At 48.8% G+C, this 17,031-nt stretch overlaps 1 protein-coding gene across 2 annotated transcripts in view; it reads left to right on the forward strand.

The window, feature by feature from the left end:
* The window catches only part of POLD1 (DNA polymerase delta 1, catalytic subunit), a 35,382-nt gene extending 23,050 nt beyond the window's left edge, over positions 1–12,332 (forward strand). For both annotated transcript variants that reach the window (XM_081883843.1, XM_081883844.1), the window contains exons 20-27: positions 1,230–1,405; positions 1,668–1,820; positions 6,442–6,544; positions 7,611–7,743; positions 8,758–8,871; positions 9,956–10,008; positions 10,802–10,899; positions 11,994–12,332. In XM_081883843.1, the coding sequence (XP_081739969.1) occupies positions 1,230–1,405; positions 1,668–1,820; positions 6,442–6,544; positions 7,611–7,743; positions 8,758–8,871; positions 9,956–10,008; positions 10,802–10,899; positions 11,994–12,090 (927 nt within the window). In that variant the 3' untranslated portion in view covers positions 12,091–12,332. The remainder of the gene's footprint in view (positions 1–1,229; positions 1,406–1,667; positions 1,821–6,441; positions 6,545–7,610; positions 7,744–8,757; positions 8,872–9,955; positions 10,009–10,801; positions 10,900–11,993) is intronic.
* The last annotated feature ends 4,699 nt before the right edge of the window (positions 12,333–17,031 follow it).

Below are 17,031 nucleotides of genomic sequence, written 5' to 3' on the forward strand. Positions count from 1 at the left end.
TCGGCCATAAGATTCTCATATAACGCTAAGAAGTGCCTTGACGTAAGAGGTGGAAAACAGAGGTGACATTTGGAGTGGATGGGCAGGGAGGAAGGAGATGGGAAATGAAGAAGACCAAGGGCACATACCTTTACACTGGTACATGTCAAGGAAGTTTGTTAACACTGATAGCATCTTCCCTGTGATTAAAGGTAAAGGGACCCCTGACCATTACGCCCAGTCGTGGCCAACTCTGGGGTTGTGGTGCTCATCTCGCTTTATTGGCCGAGGGAGCCGGCATACAGCTTCCAGGTCATGTGGCCAGAATGACTAAGCCACTTCTGGAAAACCAGAGCAGCGCACAGAAATGCCGTTTACCTTCCCGCCATAGTGGTACCTATTTATCTACTTGCACTTTGAGGTGCTTTTGAACTGCTAGGTTGGCAGGAGCAGGGACCAAGCAACGGGAGCTCACCCCGTCGCGGGGATTCGAACCGCCAACCTTCTGATCAGCAAGTCCTAGGCTCTGTGGTTTAACCCACAGCGCCACCCGCGTCCCTCCCTGTGATTGTGAGGGCCTAAACTAGACGTGATGTCTGTTGTGCAATTAGAATCATAGAGTTGGGAGAGAAAAAACCCCATGAGTTATCTAGCGGAACTTCCTGCGGTGCAGGAATCTCAACTAAAGCATCCATGACGGATTAACGTACCTATCTTCCGTTAGTGTACCCCAATTAATGCACCCATTTTCCGTTAATGTAAATAAGCAGCCGAGGGGAAGCCTGAGCACCCTCGAGACCACATGGAATGGGCAAAGGGTGTGTGAGCTTAATGGGGAAAACTGAGCGCTTCAAAAATGCTATTTTAATTTCAAAGCAAGCCTCCCGTGGCACTCAAACCCTGTGCAGTTACTGTTCAGGTACTTGAAACATCCACTGTTTCAGCTGAAAAAGCAATCATAATTTGAAAAAGAAAGTCTGTTCATCCTAGAATCATAAAATCACAGAATTGTAGAGTTGGAAGGGACCTCAGGGGTCATCTAGTCCAACCCCCACAAGGCAGGGATATTTCACTCAATGTGGGGCTCGAACCCACAACCCTGAAATTTAAAAGCCTCATTCTCTAATGAATTAGCTGTTCCAGATGCTGCCCAACAAGAACCTTCTGAAATAAGTTTCAACTTTAGTGCCTGAAGGCTCCTATGTGATAACACAGACCTTTACTGTTTTCTCAATCTGTCCGCGCACCAGGTGTACTTCCCCTATCTCCTGATCAACAAGAAACGCTATGCTGGCCTCTATTTCTCTTCCAACCCTGACACCCACGACAAGATGGACTGTAAGGGCATCGAGACCGTGCGCCGAGACAACTGCCCCCTAGTGGCAAACCTCATCAACACCTGCCTACAGAAGCTGCTCATAGATAGGTCTGTAGGTGTTTGTTTGAGACGTTCTGGTCTGCCGAGCGGTTGTGGGCACGATCCGAGGCTGAACAATACTTATCTCAAATTCCTGGATGCTGGGACAAAACGCTTAGAAACGGGCTCCTACGAATGGCAAACCCGACTATAGCATCCCAGCTTTCTGTAGCCTCCCTGAAGGGTCAGAACCTTGATTCATTCTGGGATGGTTCTCTTCTGCGGGAAAGAGAGGAGGGGCTCAGATTATTCCACGCTTCCTTCTCTGCAGGGACCCTACAGGTGCTGTGGCCCATGCCAAGGAGGTGATCTCCGACCTGCTTTGCAACAGAGTCGACATCTCACAGCTGGTGATCACCAAGGAACTGACACGTACAGCAGATGAATACGCAGGCCGCCAGGCTCATGTGGAGCTGGCCGAGCGGTGAGTTGAGCGAAGGAAGAGGCGGCACTTTCCCCCACCTTATCTTATTGGGTTGGGGGCAGGGGGAAAGAAATGCATCACTTCCGAAGAGAGCAAGGGTGGTGGTGGTCCTGACCCCAAGACACCCCACATATTTAGACCGAACACGAAACTCCCTTTATGTTAGGTCAGACCATCATTTATTTAACTGGCAGCATCTCTCTCAAGGTTCTGCACTTAGGCAGAACCAGATGCACAAATATGAGATGTGGGGACGCTTACTAGTCGTAGAGTGGCACCTTGGTTCTCAAACACCTTGGTACACAAACAGTTTGGAACCCAAACACTGCAAACCTGGAAGGAAGTGTTCCGGTTTGCGAATGTCTTTCGGAAGCCGAATGTGCTCCGTTTTGAATGTTATGCTTCCGATTTGAGTGCCACTCTTCTGTTTTGAGTGTTACACTGAGGTCGCTCTGCTTTTGCTACTTCTTTTGCGTTTTTGTGGCTTTTTGGTTTGTTTTCATGACTGTGTGGAACCCAGTTCGGCTACTGATAGATGATAGATACATAGATAGATAGATAGATAGATAGATAGATAGATAGATATTGTGTGTCTTTCATTTTATGGATCAATGGTCTCATTAGATAGTAAAATCCATGTTAAATTGCTGTGTTAGGGGTTGTTTTGAAAAGTCTGGAATGGATTCATCCATTTTGCCTTACTTTCTATGGGAAAACGTGCCTTGGTTTTAGAATGCTTTGATTTTGGAACGGACTTCTGGAACGGATTAAGTTTGAGAACCAAGGTACCACTGTACAGTGGTGCCTCGCAAGACGAAATTAATCCGTTCTGCGAGTCTCTTTGTCTTGCGGTTTTTTCGTCTTGCGAAGCACGGCTATTAGCGGCTTAGCGGCTATTAACGGCTTAGCGACTTTAAGAAAAAGGAAACAAACTCGCCAGAACTCGCAAGACGTTTCGTCTTGCGAAGCAAGCCCATAGGGAAATTCGTCTTGCGGAACGACTCAAAAAACGGAAAACTCTTTCGTCTAGCGTGTTTTTCGTCTTACGAGGCATTCGTCTTGCGGGGCACCACTGTACATGTAAAAGGGATCAAGGGGGACTTAGTAGATCACAAGCTTAACATGAGCCAACAGTGTGATGCAGCAGCAAATAAAAGCTGATGCTATTCCTGCACCAACAGAACTATAGTTTCCTGATCAAGGGAAGTAATACTACCACTCTAGTCTGCCTTGGTCAGACCACACCTAGAATACTGTGTCCAATTCTGGGCACCATAATTTAAGAAGGATGGTGCTAAACGGGACCGTGTGCAGAGGAGAGCAACCAAGATGATCAAGGGTCTGGAAACTAAGCCTTATGAGGAGCGGTTGAAGGAGCTGGGTACGTTTAGCCTGCGAAAAAGGAGACATGATAGCCATCTTCAAATATTTGAAGGGCTGTCGTATGGAAGATGGAACAAGCTTGTTTTTTTCCTGCTCTGGAGGATAGGACCTGAACCAATGGCTTCAAGTTACAAGAAAGGAGATTCCAGCTATATATCAGGAAGAACTTTCTGACAGCAAGAGCTCTCTGACAGTGGAACGGTCTCCCTTGGGATGCTGTGGACTCTCCTCCCTTGGAGGTTTTAAAGCAGAGGTTGGATGGTGGCCACCTGTCATGGATGCTTTAGCTGAGATTCCTGCATTGCAGGGGGTTGGACTAGATGACCCTTGGGGTCCCTTCCAACGACACAATTCTATGATTCTAGGTTTTCAAGCAGAGTCTTTTCCAGCCCTGCCACCTGAGATCCTCATAACCGGAGACGCCGTGCATTGGACCCATAAGAGCCAATTCCTAGGGCCTCAGGGGTCCTTGCCCTCTCCCCCCCCCCAATAAAATATTTGAGGGGGGCTGGGCTTCCCCAAAATTGACGGGCATTGCCATTCAAATGACATGTGTGCACTGCATCATGTGATGGCTTATGTGGGGTGGGGCGTACCTGCCCCCTGCCCAATATTTTACAGTGGTACCTCGGGTTGCAGACGCTTCAGGTTACAGACTCTGCTAACCCAGAAATAGTACCACGGGTTAAGAACTTTGCTTCAGGATGAGAACAGAAATCGCACGGCGGCGGCAGGAGGCCCCATTAGCTAAAGTGGTACCTCAGGTTAAGAACAGTTTCAAGTTAAGAACGGACCTCCGGAACGAATTAAGTTCTTAACCCGAGGTACCACTGTATTCAAGTTGGCACCCCCACTTAGACCTTTCAAAGGTTGTGTTGAGTAGCAGTTTGTCAAAACTGCAGGAGCGGAGAGTGCCCTCGTGCAGGTTTCTCATGAGGGCATGTGGGTTGGCCCCTGTGAGAACAGAATTGTGGCCTAGATGGGCTACAGGCTTAATCCCACAGGCTCTCCTTGTGTCCTTATGTTCTACGGCCGCTCTGTGGTCCCCTTTCTTGAGTTCTGAGAGCAAGAGGGCATTATGGGAGCCAGTGTGGTGTAGTGGTTAAGAGCGGTAGACTCGTAATCTGGTGAACCAGGTTCGCTTTCCCGCTCCTCCGCATGCAGCTGCTGGGTGACCTTGGGCCAGTCACACTTCTCTGAAGTCTCTCAGCCTCACTCACCTCACAAAGTGTTTGTTGTGGGGGAGGAAGGGAAAAGGAGAATGGTGGCCGCCGATACCATATAACACCGGTCTTGAAAGACCTACATTAGCTCCCAGTACGTTTCCGAGCACAATTCAAAGTGTTGGTGCTGACCTTTAAAGCCCTTAACGGCCTCGGTCCAGTATACCTGAAGGAGCGTCTCCATCCCCATCGTTCTGCCCGGACACTGAGGTCCAGCGCCGAGGGCCTTCTGACGGTTCCCTCACTGCGGGAAGCCAAGTTACAGGGAACCAGGCAGAGGGCCTTCTCGGTAGTGGCGCCCTCCCTGTGGAACGCCCTCCCACCAGATGTCAAAGAGAACAACAACTACCAGACTTTTAGAAGACATTTGAAGGCAGCCCTCTTTAGGGAAGCTTTTAATGTTTGATGTATCACAGTATTTTAATATTCTTTTGGAAGCCGCCCAGAGTGGCTGGGGAGGCCCAGCCAGATGGGCAGGGTATAAATAATAAATTATTATTATTATTATTATTATTATTATTAGCCACTTTGAGACTCCTTTGAGTAGTGATAAAGCGGGATATCAAATCCAAACTCCTCTTCCTCCTCCTCTTCTTCTTCTTCTTCTTCTTCTTCTTCTGTCTCTCCTCTTCCCCCTCCTCCCTCCCCCTTGACTTTCTTTCCCCTGAGTTATCGAGGCCCGTCTGCCCTCAGGACAGCGGAAAAAGGTGTGTGGGTGTGGGGCGGCTGCTGAGGCATGACCGAAGGGAAGGGCAGAAATAGTTATGGCCAGCGCAGCTGCAAGTGGAACCTTCTGGGACGCCCACCCCTCCTGCTCTGGGCTTCCTGTCTGACTGCCGCCACTTCATCTCCCTCGCACAGGCACACGTTCCGGTGTGACAGACCTGCTCCTTTTGCTTCGCTGCCTCTTGACAAAACAAAAGTTTGGGTGGTGAAAGTGTCCCCGGTGGGGCCGCCTTTGCGGGACAGGGCTGGTACCAGTTTGCCCTCGTGCTTCGTTCTGTACTGTCATCTTTTTCAAGATGTTTCTCAGCGGTGCCTCCGCTGTTGGAAAATATGTTAATAGCGTTATTATCGCGCATGTTGGGCTTTTCGGCGTTTTAACTTCTTCCAGCTCCTTTTTTGAGGGACTCGTCCTGTTTTGTATGTATCTATTTTCAGTAAAGTCACCTTTTATTAAATCTCAAAAAACGTCCAGTAAACGCACCAGAATGCTAAATACGTACACATTATAAATACCTTTCATATACTTAGATTCATGTTTTGCCACATAGAAAAGCTGTTACATTTGTCAACACTTGCATTTATTCTTCATAAATGCAGCTGGAGGATTCCATAGATAATTAAAATTTTCTCTGTTATATTTTAGTTTATTTATAAAAATGTATAGACCGCTATTTCATAAAAATATGTCAGAGCATCAGAGCAGTTCACAACAAAAATACATGAAACCATATAAAAAGTTGTGTACAGTGGTACCTCGGGTTACAGACGCTTCAAGTTACAGACTCCGCTAACCCAGAAATAGTACCTCGGGTTAAGAACTTTGCTTCAGGATGAGAACAGAAATCGCATGGTGGCAGCAGCGGGAGGCCCCATTAGCTAAAGTGGTGCTTCAGGTTAAGAACAGTTTCAGGTTAAGAACGGACCTCTGGAACAAATTAAGTTCTTAACCCGAAGTACCACTGTATAATCTCTCACTCCAATCAGTTGTGTGTGTTTATTCATCTTTGCTACCCTCCAGATTTTTGCCAGCTATTCTTTTGGTGTTTGAGGTGACCCGGTTTTCAATTTTTGTGCATCAAGCATAAAACAATCAAAGTTACTGCTTTTAAAGTCATGCTGCTCTCACGCACATGCACCCCCAGATCCCTTCTGGCTCTGAAAACATTCCTCAGTCCCTCTCTGCAGTGCCTCCTTCTGCTTAATACATCCTTGGGGGTTGGTTCGATCCTGGCGCACCACCTTCCAGTCTGGCTCATCATGTGACACCTCCTCATGGCTTCTCCCCTTAGGATGCGTCGGCGGGATCCCGGCAGCGCTCCCAACCTGGGGGACCGGGTTCCGTACGTCATTATCGGCGCTGCCAAAGGCGTAGCAGCTTACATGAAATCTGAAGTGAGTAATGGGGAGAGGGATGCAATGGGCAATAGGGACTAGTAACTGTATTTTTTGTTTTATAAGACTCACTTTTTCCTTCCTTAAAAGTATGGGGAAATGTGTGTGCGTCTTATGGAGCGAATGCAGGCTGCGCAGCTACCCCAGAAGCCAGAACAGCAAGAGGGATTGCTGCTTTCACTGCGCAGCGATCCCTCTTGCTGTTCTGGCTTCTGAGATTCAGAATATTTTTTTTTCTAGTTTTCCTCCTCCAAAAACTAGGTGCGTCTTGTGGTCCGGTGTGTCTTATAGAGCGAAAAATACAGTATATGCTTCTTCAGGTGCAAAGCTGCATTGAAATGTGCAGCGCTAGCACTGCAAAATACTTGCCGGGGGGCGGAGATGGCCATTCACCATGAGGCTTCGAGGAGGAAGAGGTTTTTGGAAGCAAGAACTCCAAGTGGGGCTCAGGAAGCCGTAGCTCAGTGATAAGAGCACCTGCTTTTGCAGGCCTGAGAGGCGCCAGGTTCAATCCCAGCACCTCCAGATTGGGCTAGGGAACCCCGCAGAGCTGCTGCCAATCAGTGTAGACAATACTGAACTGGATGGACCAGTGGCCTGACTGTACAAGGCTGCTTCCGGCGTTCCTAAACCATTTCTGATGTGAGTTTTGGAGCCCCTCTTCCCCACCAGTTTTCACTAGGTTGGCTTTAGTGCTTCTGCTGGATCTTGTTTGGGGTTAGTTAATCTGTGGGTGGGTGGGTGGGGGGCGCATAACTAGGTCTGTTTCTACCACTTTCGTATCCTCTCTTCCTCCCTGCCGAACCGGGGAAGGAAGGAGAAAACCTCTAGGCATTGATTGAATCAGGCTGACTGCTGCTACCATGAACTTCCCATATGATGGCCTGTGCATAGACACCCCCATACATACTGCCTACCTTCAGGTTTCCAGGGTGATTAGGCAACAAGACTACAGAGGCAGAGAGGGGTATGTTCTGGGTGCTAAGGTGCACTCGTAACCCGAAACTCGTAACCCGAAACTCACATCTTCCCTGCTTTTATGCCTTTCCCCTGTTTGTCTCCCCAGGATCCCATCTACGTGCTGGAGAATAACCTGCCCATCGACACGCAGTACTACCTAGAGCAGCAGCTTGCCAAGCCCCTCTTGCGCATCTTCGAGCCCATCTTGGGAGAGGGCAAGGCGCAGAACGTCTTGCTGAGTGAGTGTGGCCGCTGGCTCTGCTTTCTGGAGAAGAGAGAGGAAGAGACCCCGTGATCTTGCAAAAAAGGCTACAGACCCCTGAATCATTCTCATCCTAAATTGGGATTAATTTTGGTGGCATCCGTAACCAAACCCCTGGCACTGTGTATCCGCGTCTGGTCCACCCTCTTTGTGCTTGGTGAACTCGAAAGCAGTGTCTCACCGCCGCAGGGAAGTGATCTCAGTAGGCAGCCCTACAGGCCTTCTCAGGAGGGATTGTTTATTTACTTCTTCTGTTACGTTTTTTACTCCACCAGGAACTTATCCTTCTCGAGCAGGAATTCCCAAACGTGGATCTCCAGCTGTTTTTGGACTACAGTTCCCATCATCCCTCACCGCTGGTCCTGCTAGCTAGGGATGATGGGAGTTGTAGTCCAAAAACGGCGGGAGACCAGAGTTTGGGAAACGCTGTTCTAGAGAAACAAGAGTCTCCCATGCTTGACCCTGACCCCCACCCCATGGATTAGTCGGAAATAGCAGTATGGGCCATCTTTCGGAAAGAGACTCTTACCCAGACTCTTTCTTCATCTGTTTTGGCGGAAGCTATATGTTTTCCGCCACCCAGTCCTGCTCCCCCTTCTGCTGCTTTCGTGCTCCTTCACGTAGTCACAGAAAAGGGGGTAAAACCTCCTACGACAGCAAGAGCTGTTCGACAGTGGAACGGTCTCCCTTGGGAGGTTGTGGACTCTCCTCCCTTGGAGGTTTTTAAGCAGAGGTTGGGCGGCCATCTGTCATGGATGCTTTAGCTGAGATTCCTGCATTGCTGGGGGTCGGGCTAGATGACCCCTGGGTACAATTCTATGAGTATGCTTATTCTATGGGAGGTGCTAACCAGGGAAATCTGGATACCAATCCCTTTCCATGGACAGGGCAAGAGACAGCTGGAGTACGGATCTTTACCCTCTCCTCCCCACTGCCGCAATGTATTGGAGGTGGCATACGTGCTTGACCCTTCACTTCCTTCCCTTTGCAGAGGGGGAACACACTCGCTGCAAAACAGTCCTGACAGCCAAAGTCGGAGGGCTCATGGCGTTTGCTACCAAACGGAGCACCTGCATCGGTTGCCGGGCTGTGCTCAACCACCATGGTGAGATCCTGTCCCCGCCTGTCTTTCCTGGCCTCCGCTTTGCAGAGCCTTATGTCAAAAACAAGTCCCCTCCCCTCCCCCATCAGGCGCTTCTAACCAGCAGCGCATGTTGCAAGTTCCTTTTGCCGGAATTTGCCACAGAGTGGATGGAGCGTGTGTCACAAAACGGTGCCTCTGCTGAGCTTTTGTTACCAGCAGGAAAACCTTGCTGTACACACACACACACACACTGACCTCTGGGCACCTCTGCTTACTTCCCTGTTCTCCCTCTTTCTCAAGTTTGCAGATGGGGGGGGGGCTACTTGCAAGTTGCGGGAGAGGATCTGAAACCAAGTTTCTGGGTTTGTTTGAAGATACGTGGCACTGTTAAAGGGGGTGGGCTCTGCCAGGATGCCTGAAAGGGATGGGAGTAATTTCTCGTGGGCGGTTTGGAGAACGGCTGGGAGCAGAGGGCCTTCTCGGTAGTGGCACTCTCCCTGTGGAACACCCTTCCACCAGATGTCAAAGACAACTGTGACTTTTAGAAGACATCTGAAGGCAGCCCTGCTTAGTGAAGTTTTTTATGTTTGATGCTTAATCGTGTTTTTAATATTCTGTAGGGGGCTGCCCAGAGTGGCTGGGAAAACACAGCCAGATGGGCGTGGTATAAATAAATTATTATTATTATTATTATTATTATTATTATTATTATTATTATTAATTCCTGGGTTCTTTCTGGTCACTTACCGGAGATTTCCCAAACGTCTTACATGCACTAGAGAAAGAGACAGAAGTTTTTTGTGACAAGAGCCCTCTCTGACTGCAAACTTGATCGCGTTGTACCAGAAAGCAGGTACCTAGCAGCAAGGAGATGGCAGAACGAGTAACTTTAGATAAAAAATTCCTCCCCGGAGGAGGCTGGTCAGGTCCTGGGCATGAGCAAAAATTCATTCCACCTCATTGTCTCAGCACGAATGTAAACAGGCTGCCTTGTCGTTCCATCCTGATTGTGGCTTCCCTTTGGAATGGGGGAGCAGGGAAGGAACTCCAAAGTGGAAATGGGATAGGGAGGAAAATGGCTTTCTGATGTGCTTTCCTCCATCAGGTGCTGTGTGCAAGTTTTGCCTGGGCCGCCAGTCTGAGCTTTACCAGAAGGAGGTAAGTGGTAGAGCTCACTGGGTTGAGTGGGAGTGCAAGGGACTCCACCAGCAAAGACAGAGGAGGAGCCCAGGTGGCCTGCATACTGAGGCACAAGCCTCTGAATTCAACTTGTACCTTGGAAATTCCTCCCTTCATTGGGAGAGGAATGGGGCTGTGAGCAAGCCACTGGGAATTTTACGTGGATAGGAAATGGGGTTTCCTGGTGGTGTGGCCCGTGCACTGACCTGGGAAGTCTCCGGTATGAAGCTCGCTTTGCCATGAACTCACTGGATGGCCTTAAGTCTAAGGTAAAGGGACCCCTGACCATTAGGTCCAGTCATGGCCGACTCTGGGGTCGCGGCGCTCATCTCGCTTTTTTGGCCGAGGGAGCCGGCGTACAGCTTCCGGGTCATGTGGCCAGCATGACTAAGCCGCTTCTGGCAAACCAGAGCGGCGCATGAAAACGCTGTTTACCTTCCCGCCGGAGCGGTACCTATTTATCTACTTGCACTTTGACGTGCTTTCGAACTGCTAGGTTGGCAGGAGCAGGGACCGAGCAACGGGAGCTCACCCCGTTGCGGGGATTCGAACCGCGACCTTCTGATTGGCAAGTCCTAGGCTCTGTGGTTTAGCCCACAGCGCCACCCGCGTCCCACAGCCTTAAGTCTACCTTGCAACAAATGATGCTGAACTACTTGTAGACATTGTGAGGATCCACAACCGCAGTTTGCGTGGGTTTTGAGAGGGCCATGGAACAATTGGTTCCAACTGCCTTGGTCCTGCCACCCACCTCTTCTCCCTCTCCCCACAGGTAACCCATCTGAGCTCTCTGGAGGAGAAGTTCTCGCGCTTGTGGACGCAGTGCCAGCGGTGCCAAGGGAGCCTGCACGAGGATGTGCTGTGTACCAGGTGAGGGGCTGGCCGCTCACCACACCTTTGCTGAGCAGCCACCAGCTCTTGCCCGTTCCCACGGGATAATGGGCTAAAATATGACTTTACGCCACCCCTGGGTGTTTACAGCTGCTTATCAGGCCGGTTTGAGAACAGCAAACAGATGGCTCCCGCAGAGAGCTAGCGGGGTGCTGGTACTCCTGAAGATGTTTATTACCTTTATAAATATAACACCTGTCAGATGCTGGCAGCAGCCAGGGGTGTGGAGAGAGAGAGAGAGAGCCTTCTGCTCCAGCACATGAGATATCAGCTGGGGTTGCTTGGATATACCAGTGGGACATATTTGTGTGTAAATCGGGAAACAACGGCCACCACGGTCTGGTGTGTACAGGTAGCAAGTCCTGAGTGGGCTGCACAATTTTCTTCTGCATGAATAGGGTACCGTTTCTGAATGTTCCATTTAAACTCCCCCCCCCAAAACACAAATTCCTTGCAAATAGATGAGAAGCCCAGTGTTTTCTCCCTGCCGCACTAGTTTTCTTGCAGAGTACCATATTTTTCGCTCCATAAGACGCACCAGACCACAAGACGCACCTAGTTTTTGGAGGAGGAAAACAAGAAAAAAAATATTCTGAATCTCAGAAGCCAGAACAGCAAGAGGGATCGCTGCGCAGTGAAAGCAGCAATCCCTCTTGCTGTTCTGGCTTCTGTGATAGCTGTGCAGCCTGCATTCGCTCCATAAGACGCACACACATTTCCCCTTACTTTTTAGGAGGGAAAAAGTGAGTCTTATAGAGCAAAAAATACGGTATTTCTAGAGAGGAACGCTCCAAAACAAGAATCCCCGCCCCACCCGCAAACCTGCAGCCTGAAGCAGTAGAGCCCATTCTACCACCTCATACAAATTGTCAGAAACAGGGAACGATTATGTGAGCCCAGATTTCTGGATTCTGTTGGGCCCCTTTTCCTGCAGGAGAGACCCAGTTTTTTCAGCTAGTGTTTCCAAGCACCATCAAGCTCTTCTGTTAGTCTCCTAAATGCAGGTTGCCAATTAAGTGTCTGCTTCCCATCACTCCCACTCCTGAATGAATTTTTCTCCCAACTCCTTTCAGCCGCGACTGCCCCATCTTTTACATGAGGAAGAAAGTGCAGAAGGACCTTGATGACCAGGAAGTGCTGATCTCACGCTTTGGCCCTCCCACGTGGTGATACGTCTTTGCCTTCCGTTCATCCGACTGAAACCCACCACCACCCATTATTCCCTTTTAAAGGCGCAGCAAGGCCCGGTTATGCTGCAGGGGAAATTGCTCCCTCCCCTTGCCCAGTTCTGCTCTGGGCATCGCTTCTGTTGCCAGGATCAACGGCTGATACCATCAGGAAAGCTCCCTGGAGATGATTGCGGGGGCTATGTTTTGTATGAATTTCTACCAATAAAGATTTCTTTTTTTCTACATGCGAGTGGCTTATGTGGGGTAACCTGAGCTGCTCTTGAGTTCTACAGGAGGAGGACTAAAGGATAGCAGAAGCCAGGTGTGTTTTAGGATAGAAACCAGTGGGAAAAAGACAGTCACAGAACCAAAAAATTACACAAAACAAATGAAATGCCGTGAAAATCCCTGATGTTATTTGTTGGCTATGAAAGTGAGTTGTAAACTTAATATTAGGATGAATGTTCTGACACCATATATATATATATATATATTTATATATTACTAACGTTCCTAAATACTAAGAAAAGGTCATCCACAAATCTCTTATATATGAGTATTTCATCAAAATAAGGATTAGCCATTCGGTTATAAAAGAAATCTTCCTCAAGTTGATTAGTTCAGTGAAACGAGTTTTGTAGCCGGCATCTCGTTAAGTCTTTGTTTAATTCTAGGTTAATTTTTTTCATTAAACTTTCTGATTTTTGTTATTTAGTTTAACTCTATAGTCAATTACGTCTCGTTTCAGGGATTTTCATGGCATTTCCATTTGTTTTGTGTAATTAGGTGACTGCAGGGACCACTAGGCTCAAGAAACACCTGCCATACGGAAGCTATAAAGGTGGCACCACTGACCTCTATTGCCAGGTGTTGCATTAACGTTTTGGGGTTTGCTTTTGCTTTATTCCTAGGAGAACTGTACCTGAGACACTTAATCTGTGGGTCATGGGTTCGAGTCTCACATTAATAAAAGGTTTCTGCATTGCAGGGGGTTGGACTAGATGACCCTGGCGACCCATTCTGACTCTACAATTCTATGATCAGCATGTATTCAACAAACAAACATAAAAGGGGTCCTTCTGCATCATGCCAAGACCTATCTAGTTTCCCACAGTGGTCAGAGACTTGTGAGAAGCCCACAAGCAAAACAAGAGGGCAATGGCCCTCTCCCACTTTCCATGCTCAAGCACGATGAAACCAGATTTGTGCTTGCAACTTTATTGTCTTATATGATGGAGGGTAAACATGGAAATTTGGGCATCAAAGGCAATCTCCTGACGGCATTTCGAGATGGCACATAGCATTGCCCTTGCCGTGTTCTGCACATCCCAGTTCTCATGATCCCCTCCTCCTTCACCGCCACGGTCATTCGCCAAACGAGATAAGGAGGACCATAAATTACTCCTAAACATTTATTTAGCGCCGGCTGAGTGCATGGTGTCGCCCGCTTGCACTCCATGACCAGGTGGTTGCAGTCAACCTTAGTGTGCGACCAAAATAATGCAAATAAAAGCAGTTAACTCAGGTGGCTAGAGAGTTGATTTTTTGTTTATAAGCGCGCAGGAATGCCAGGCTTCAAATCCCAGCTTAGCCAGGACGTGTCGTTCTGGGACAAGTTAGAAGATAGGAAGAAGCTCTGTTCTACCAGGTCAGTCTGTTTATTCTAGCCCAATACTGTATCCTGAAGCTGAGGATAGCAGTCCAGAGTCTCAGGCAATAGTACCTGCTGCTCCCCTGTTCTTCTAACTTGGGAGTGGGGAAGCTTTGGTCCTCCAGATGTTTCTACACAACAACTCTCATCCGCCCCAGCAAGCATAGCCAGTGGCCAGGCCTCATGGGAGCAACATCTGGAGGACCCAAAGGTCAGCAGAGTATGTCTTCAGCTGCTGACCTACAATCCTCCCCTGCCCACACCCAGTTGCCTTCCTCTCGGCTTCAGTTTCCTAGCTGTAAAATCATTAATTTTTATCCTACCCTTCCTCCAAGAGAATTGGGCAGAGGGGGATTTAGGGGAGCACGACCGGTTCGGTCACACTGGCCGTGGAGCCTCGGGGACACCACAACCATAATGCGTAGCTCAGTCGGTGGAGCATGAGATTCTTAACCTCAGGGTCGTAGGTTTGAGCCCCGTGTTGGGCAAAAGATTCCTGCAATGCAGAAGGTTGGACTAGATGACTCGCGGTCCCTGCCACCTCTGCAATTCTGTTGTTTAGAAAGCAGCAGGAGAAGAGTGAATAAATGAAAATAAAAGGTTTTCTTCCTTTTGCTAAAAAGAAAAAAAGAATGGAGCAGGAGAGAGGGGCGCCAAATGTTGGCGTCACACAGGGTGCCGCTGAAATTTGAGACCCCCAGGTCTGCTGTTGAATTATGGGTGCATGCATGGTATGTTCTCTTCCTGCTTAATCCTCCACACCCCTACCAGGTAGTTCAGGCTGGGAGCTGGCAACTGGCTCAAGGTCACCTGGTGTCCTTCATGGGTGGACCAACCTGGTCTCAGGCTTGCACGGTTGTGGCGAAGAAGGCGGCTTCACAGGGCATGAAAAATGTGATGAAATGCCGTGTTGCACACTTCAGCTAGTAACTGGGGCTTCCGGCAGTGACCTTTGACCTTTCCTTATAACTTGGCCTGACCGCAGCTGGCGGCTGGTGGTAACATCTTCCTGCCCTACTCCCTTGAAGATGGGATGTCACCAGTTAGTTAGAAACTTGAGCAAGGAGTGGGGAGGGGAGAGATTAAAGGAGGCAGTATATCGGGGCTGGTGCAGTCTCTCCTCCCCCCCCCACTTTCCCCCCAATCTCTATTGAGTCAGGGCCCTCCCCCAATCCAGATGGAGGAGTCAGGGCAGTGGAGATAATGAGGAAAGGTGTCTCAAGGAGATAAGCAATCTTCCAGATTCTTTCGCAAGTCGTGACTCCCTAGCCGCTCATGTGAGCATCTCTCATGAGGTGGGGAGGGCGCAGAATGGTGCCAGGTTGTACCCACAAGGGAAGAGCTCTGCCGGGTCAGGCCAGCGGCCCATCTAGTCCGGCATCTGTTCTCGCAGTGGCCAAACAGATCCCACAAACAGATCCTCAGTGCAATGGTTCTCTCCGGTTTCCAGAATCTGAAATTCGGGCACAAACTCGGATTGGATAGCACAGTTGATCAGAGCGTGGTGCTGATAACGGCAAGATTGTAGGCTGCATATCCCGGCAGATGATCCTTGCAACTCTACAATTCTGGGATTCTGTGCTGCCTCCACAGCGGAAGCCAAACTCGCCACTGGTGGTGCTCAGTGAATTTTGCAAAGCTCCTTTGCCTACCCATTAGAAGGTTTTGCAAGTCCGGTAGCAGCTTAAGGAGAGCAGATTCGCGGCGACGTAAACTTTCTTGCTTCGTGGCATAAAGCTTTATCGTTAGGCTTGGGTTCCCCTTCCACCCTTGGCTCAGGTTAACACTTTTGTCGCTTAATGAGCAAGAGTGCCCTCGCATTTTTCTGCTTTCCCGCCTGTGCAGTACAGTGGTACCTCTGGTTACATACGCTTCAGGTTACAGACTCCGCTAACCCAGAAATAGTACCTCGGGTTAAGAACTTTGCTTCAGGATGAGAACAGAAATCGTGCTCCGGCGGCGCTGCAGCAGTGGGAGGCCCCATTAGCTAAAGTGGTGCTTCAGGTTAAGAACAGTTTCAAGTTAAGAACGGACCTCCAGAATGAATTAAGTACATAACCAGAGGTACCACTGGATGTGAAACCCACAGGATGACAAATGCGAGTACATTTCAGCTTTTATACTACCCTTGGCAGCTGATGCAAAGTCACTTTTGTGGCATTGGGTCAGTTGACCACACACCAGACCCTCGATCTTTAAAAGAAGTACAGTTCGTTAGTTAAAGTTAATTGCCCCCTCCCCCACAAAGATTTACCCTGTCTTCCTACCAAAAGTCTCAATGCGGCTCACAGTTTGAAAAAGCAACCACCATTATTACTAAACAACGGTAACAACAAGCCGTGAAAACCAAAAAGAAACACTTGCTTCTATTTCTCCATAACATCCGAATGAGGAGAGGCTGTTCAGTCTCCAGACTGTTGCCTGGATGCAGTGGTGAAATGGATGGCGAAAAACAAGCTAAGGTTGAATCCTGGCACTGTGGGTGAGTAGCTCCCACATCCGAGCAATTAGTCAGTTGCCAACCCTGGATGGCAGTGCTGGATTAAACCCTGTGGAGGCCCCAAGGAAGTCGAAATCTTGGAAGGGGCCTATCTTGCAAATGATCTCCTTGATATGTTTTTGCAATTTATTTCAAGATCAAATCAATATTGTTTTGATCAGTTGTCACGGGGCCCCTAAAAGGCCCATAGGCCGGTGGCTACTCTGCCTATTTGGTAATCCAGCACTGCTGAATTGTGCTGCACACAAGGAGCAGGTGTGCAGTTTGGAAGTGCTTCTGAATGCATCTCTGTCGCTGGAGCCCAGGTAGCCTCTGTGGCCAAAAGTGCCTGTTACCAACTGCGGCTGGTTTGGCAGCTGCAGCCATTCCTGGACCTGAAAAGCCTTCCCACAGTAGTTTTGTGCATTGCTTACTTCAAGACTGGATTACTGCAATGTGCTCTATGCGGGGCTCCATTCATGCTTGATCCAGAAGCTGCAGTCAGTGCAGAATGCTGCAGCACGATTGTTGACAGGTGTATGGCCCACTGAACTCTGGGAGCAAGCGCCGCTGAAGTCACTGGCAAATTATTTCTTGAAGTAAGGCATGTTTAGGTATAGTGTTGATGGTCTGGATCTAGTCCTTGACAGCCTGTTGCATAGCAAGAAGCAAACTTTGCTTGGGATATTTGACTAGGGGCATCTTTCCGTGTGAACTTCACCGTCCAGCTGGGGGAGCTTATTTAATTTTTTTTTTTAGTATTTATGCGCTGCCCCCAAAACTCTAAAGAGTATATATAGGATTTTGACAGG

This window comes from Podarcis melisellensis (genome assembly GCF_964234715.1).
Source record: "Podarcis melisellensis genome assembly, chromosome: 13".
Lineage (NCBI taxonomy): Eukaryota > Metazoa > Chordata > Lepidosauria > Squamata > Lacertidae > Podarcis > Podarcis melisellensis.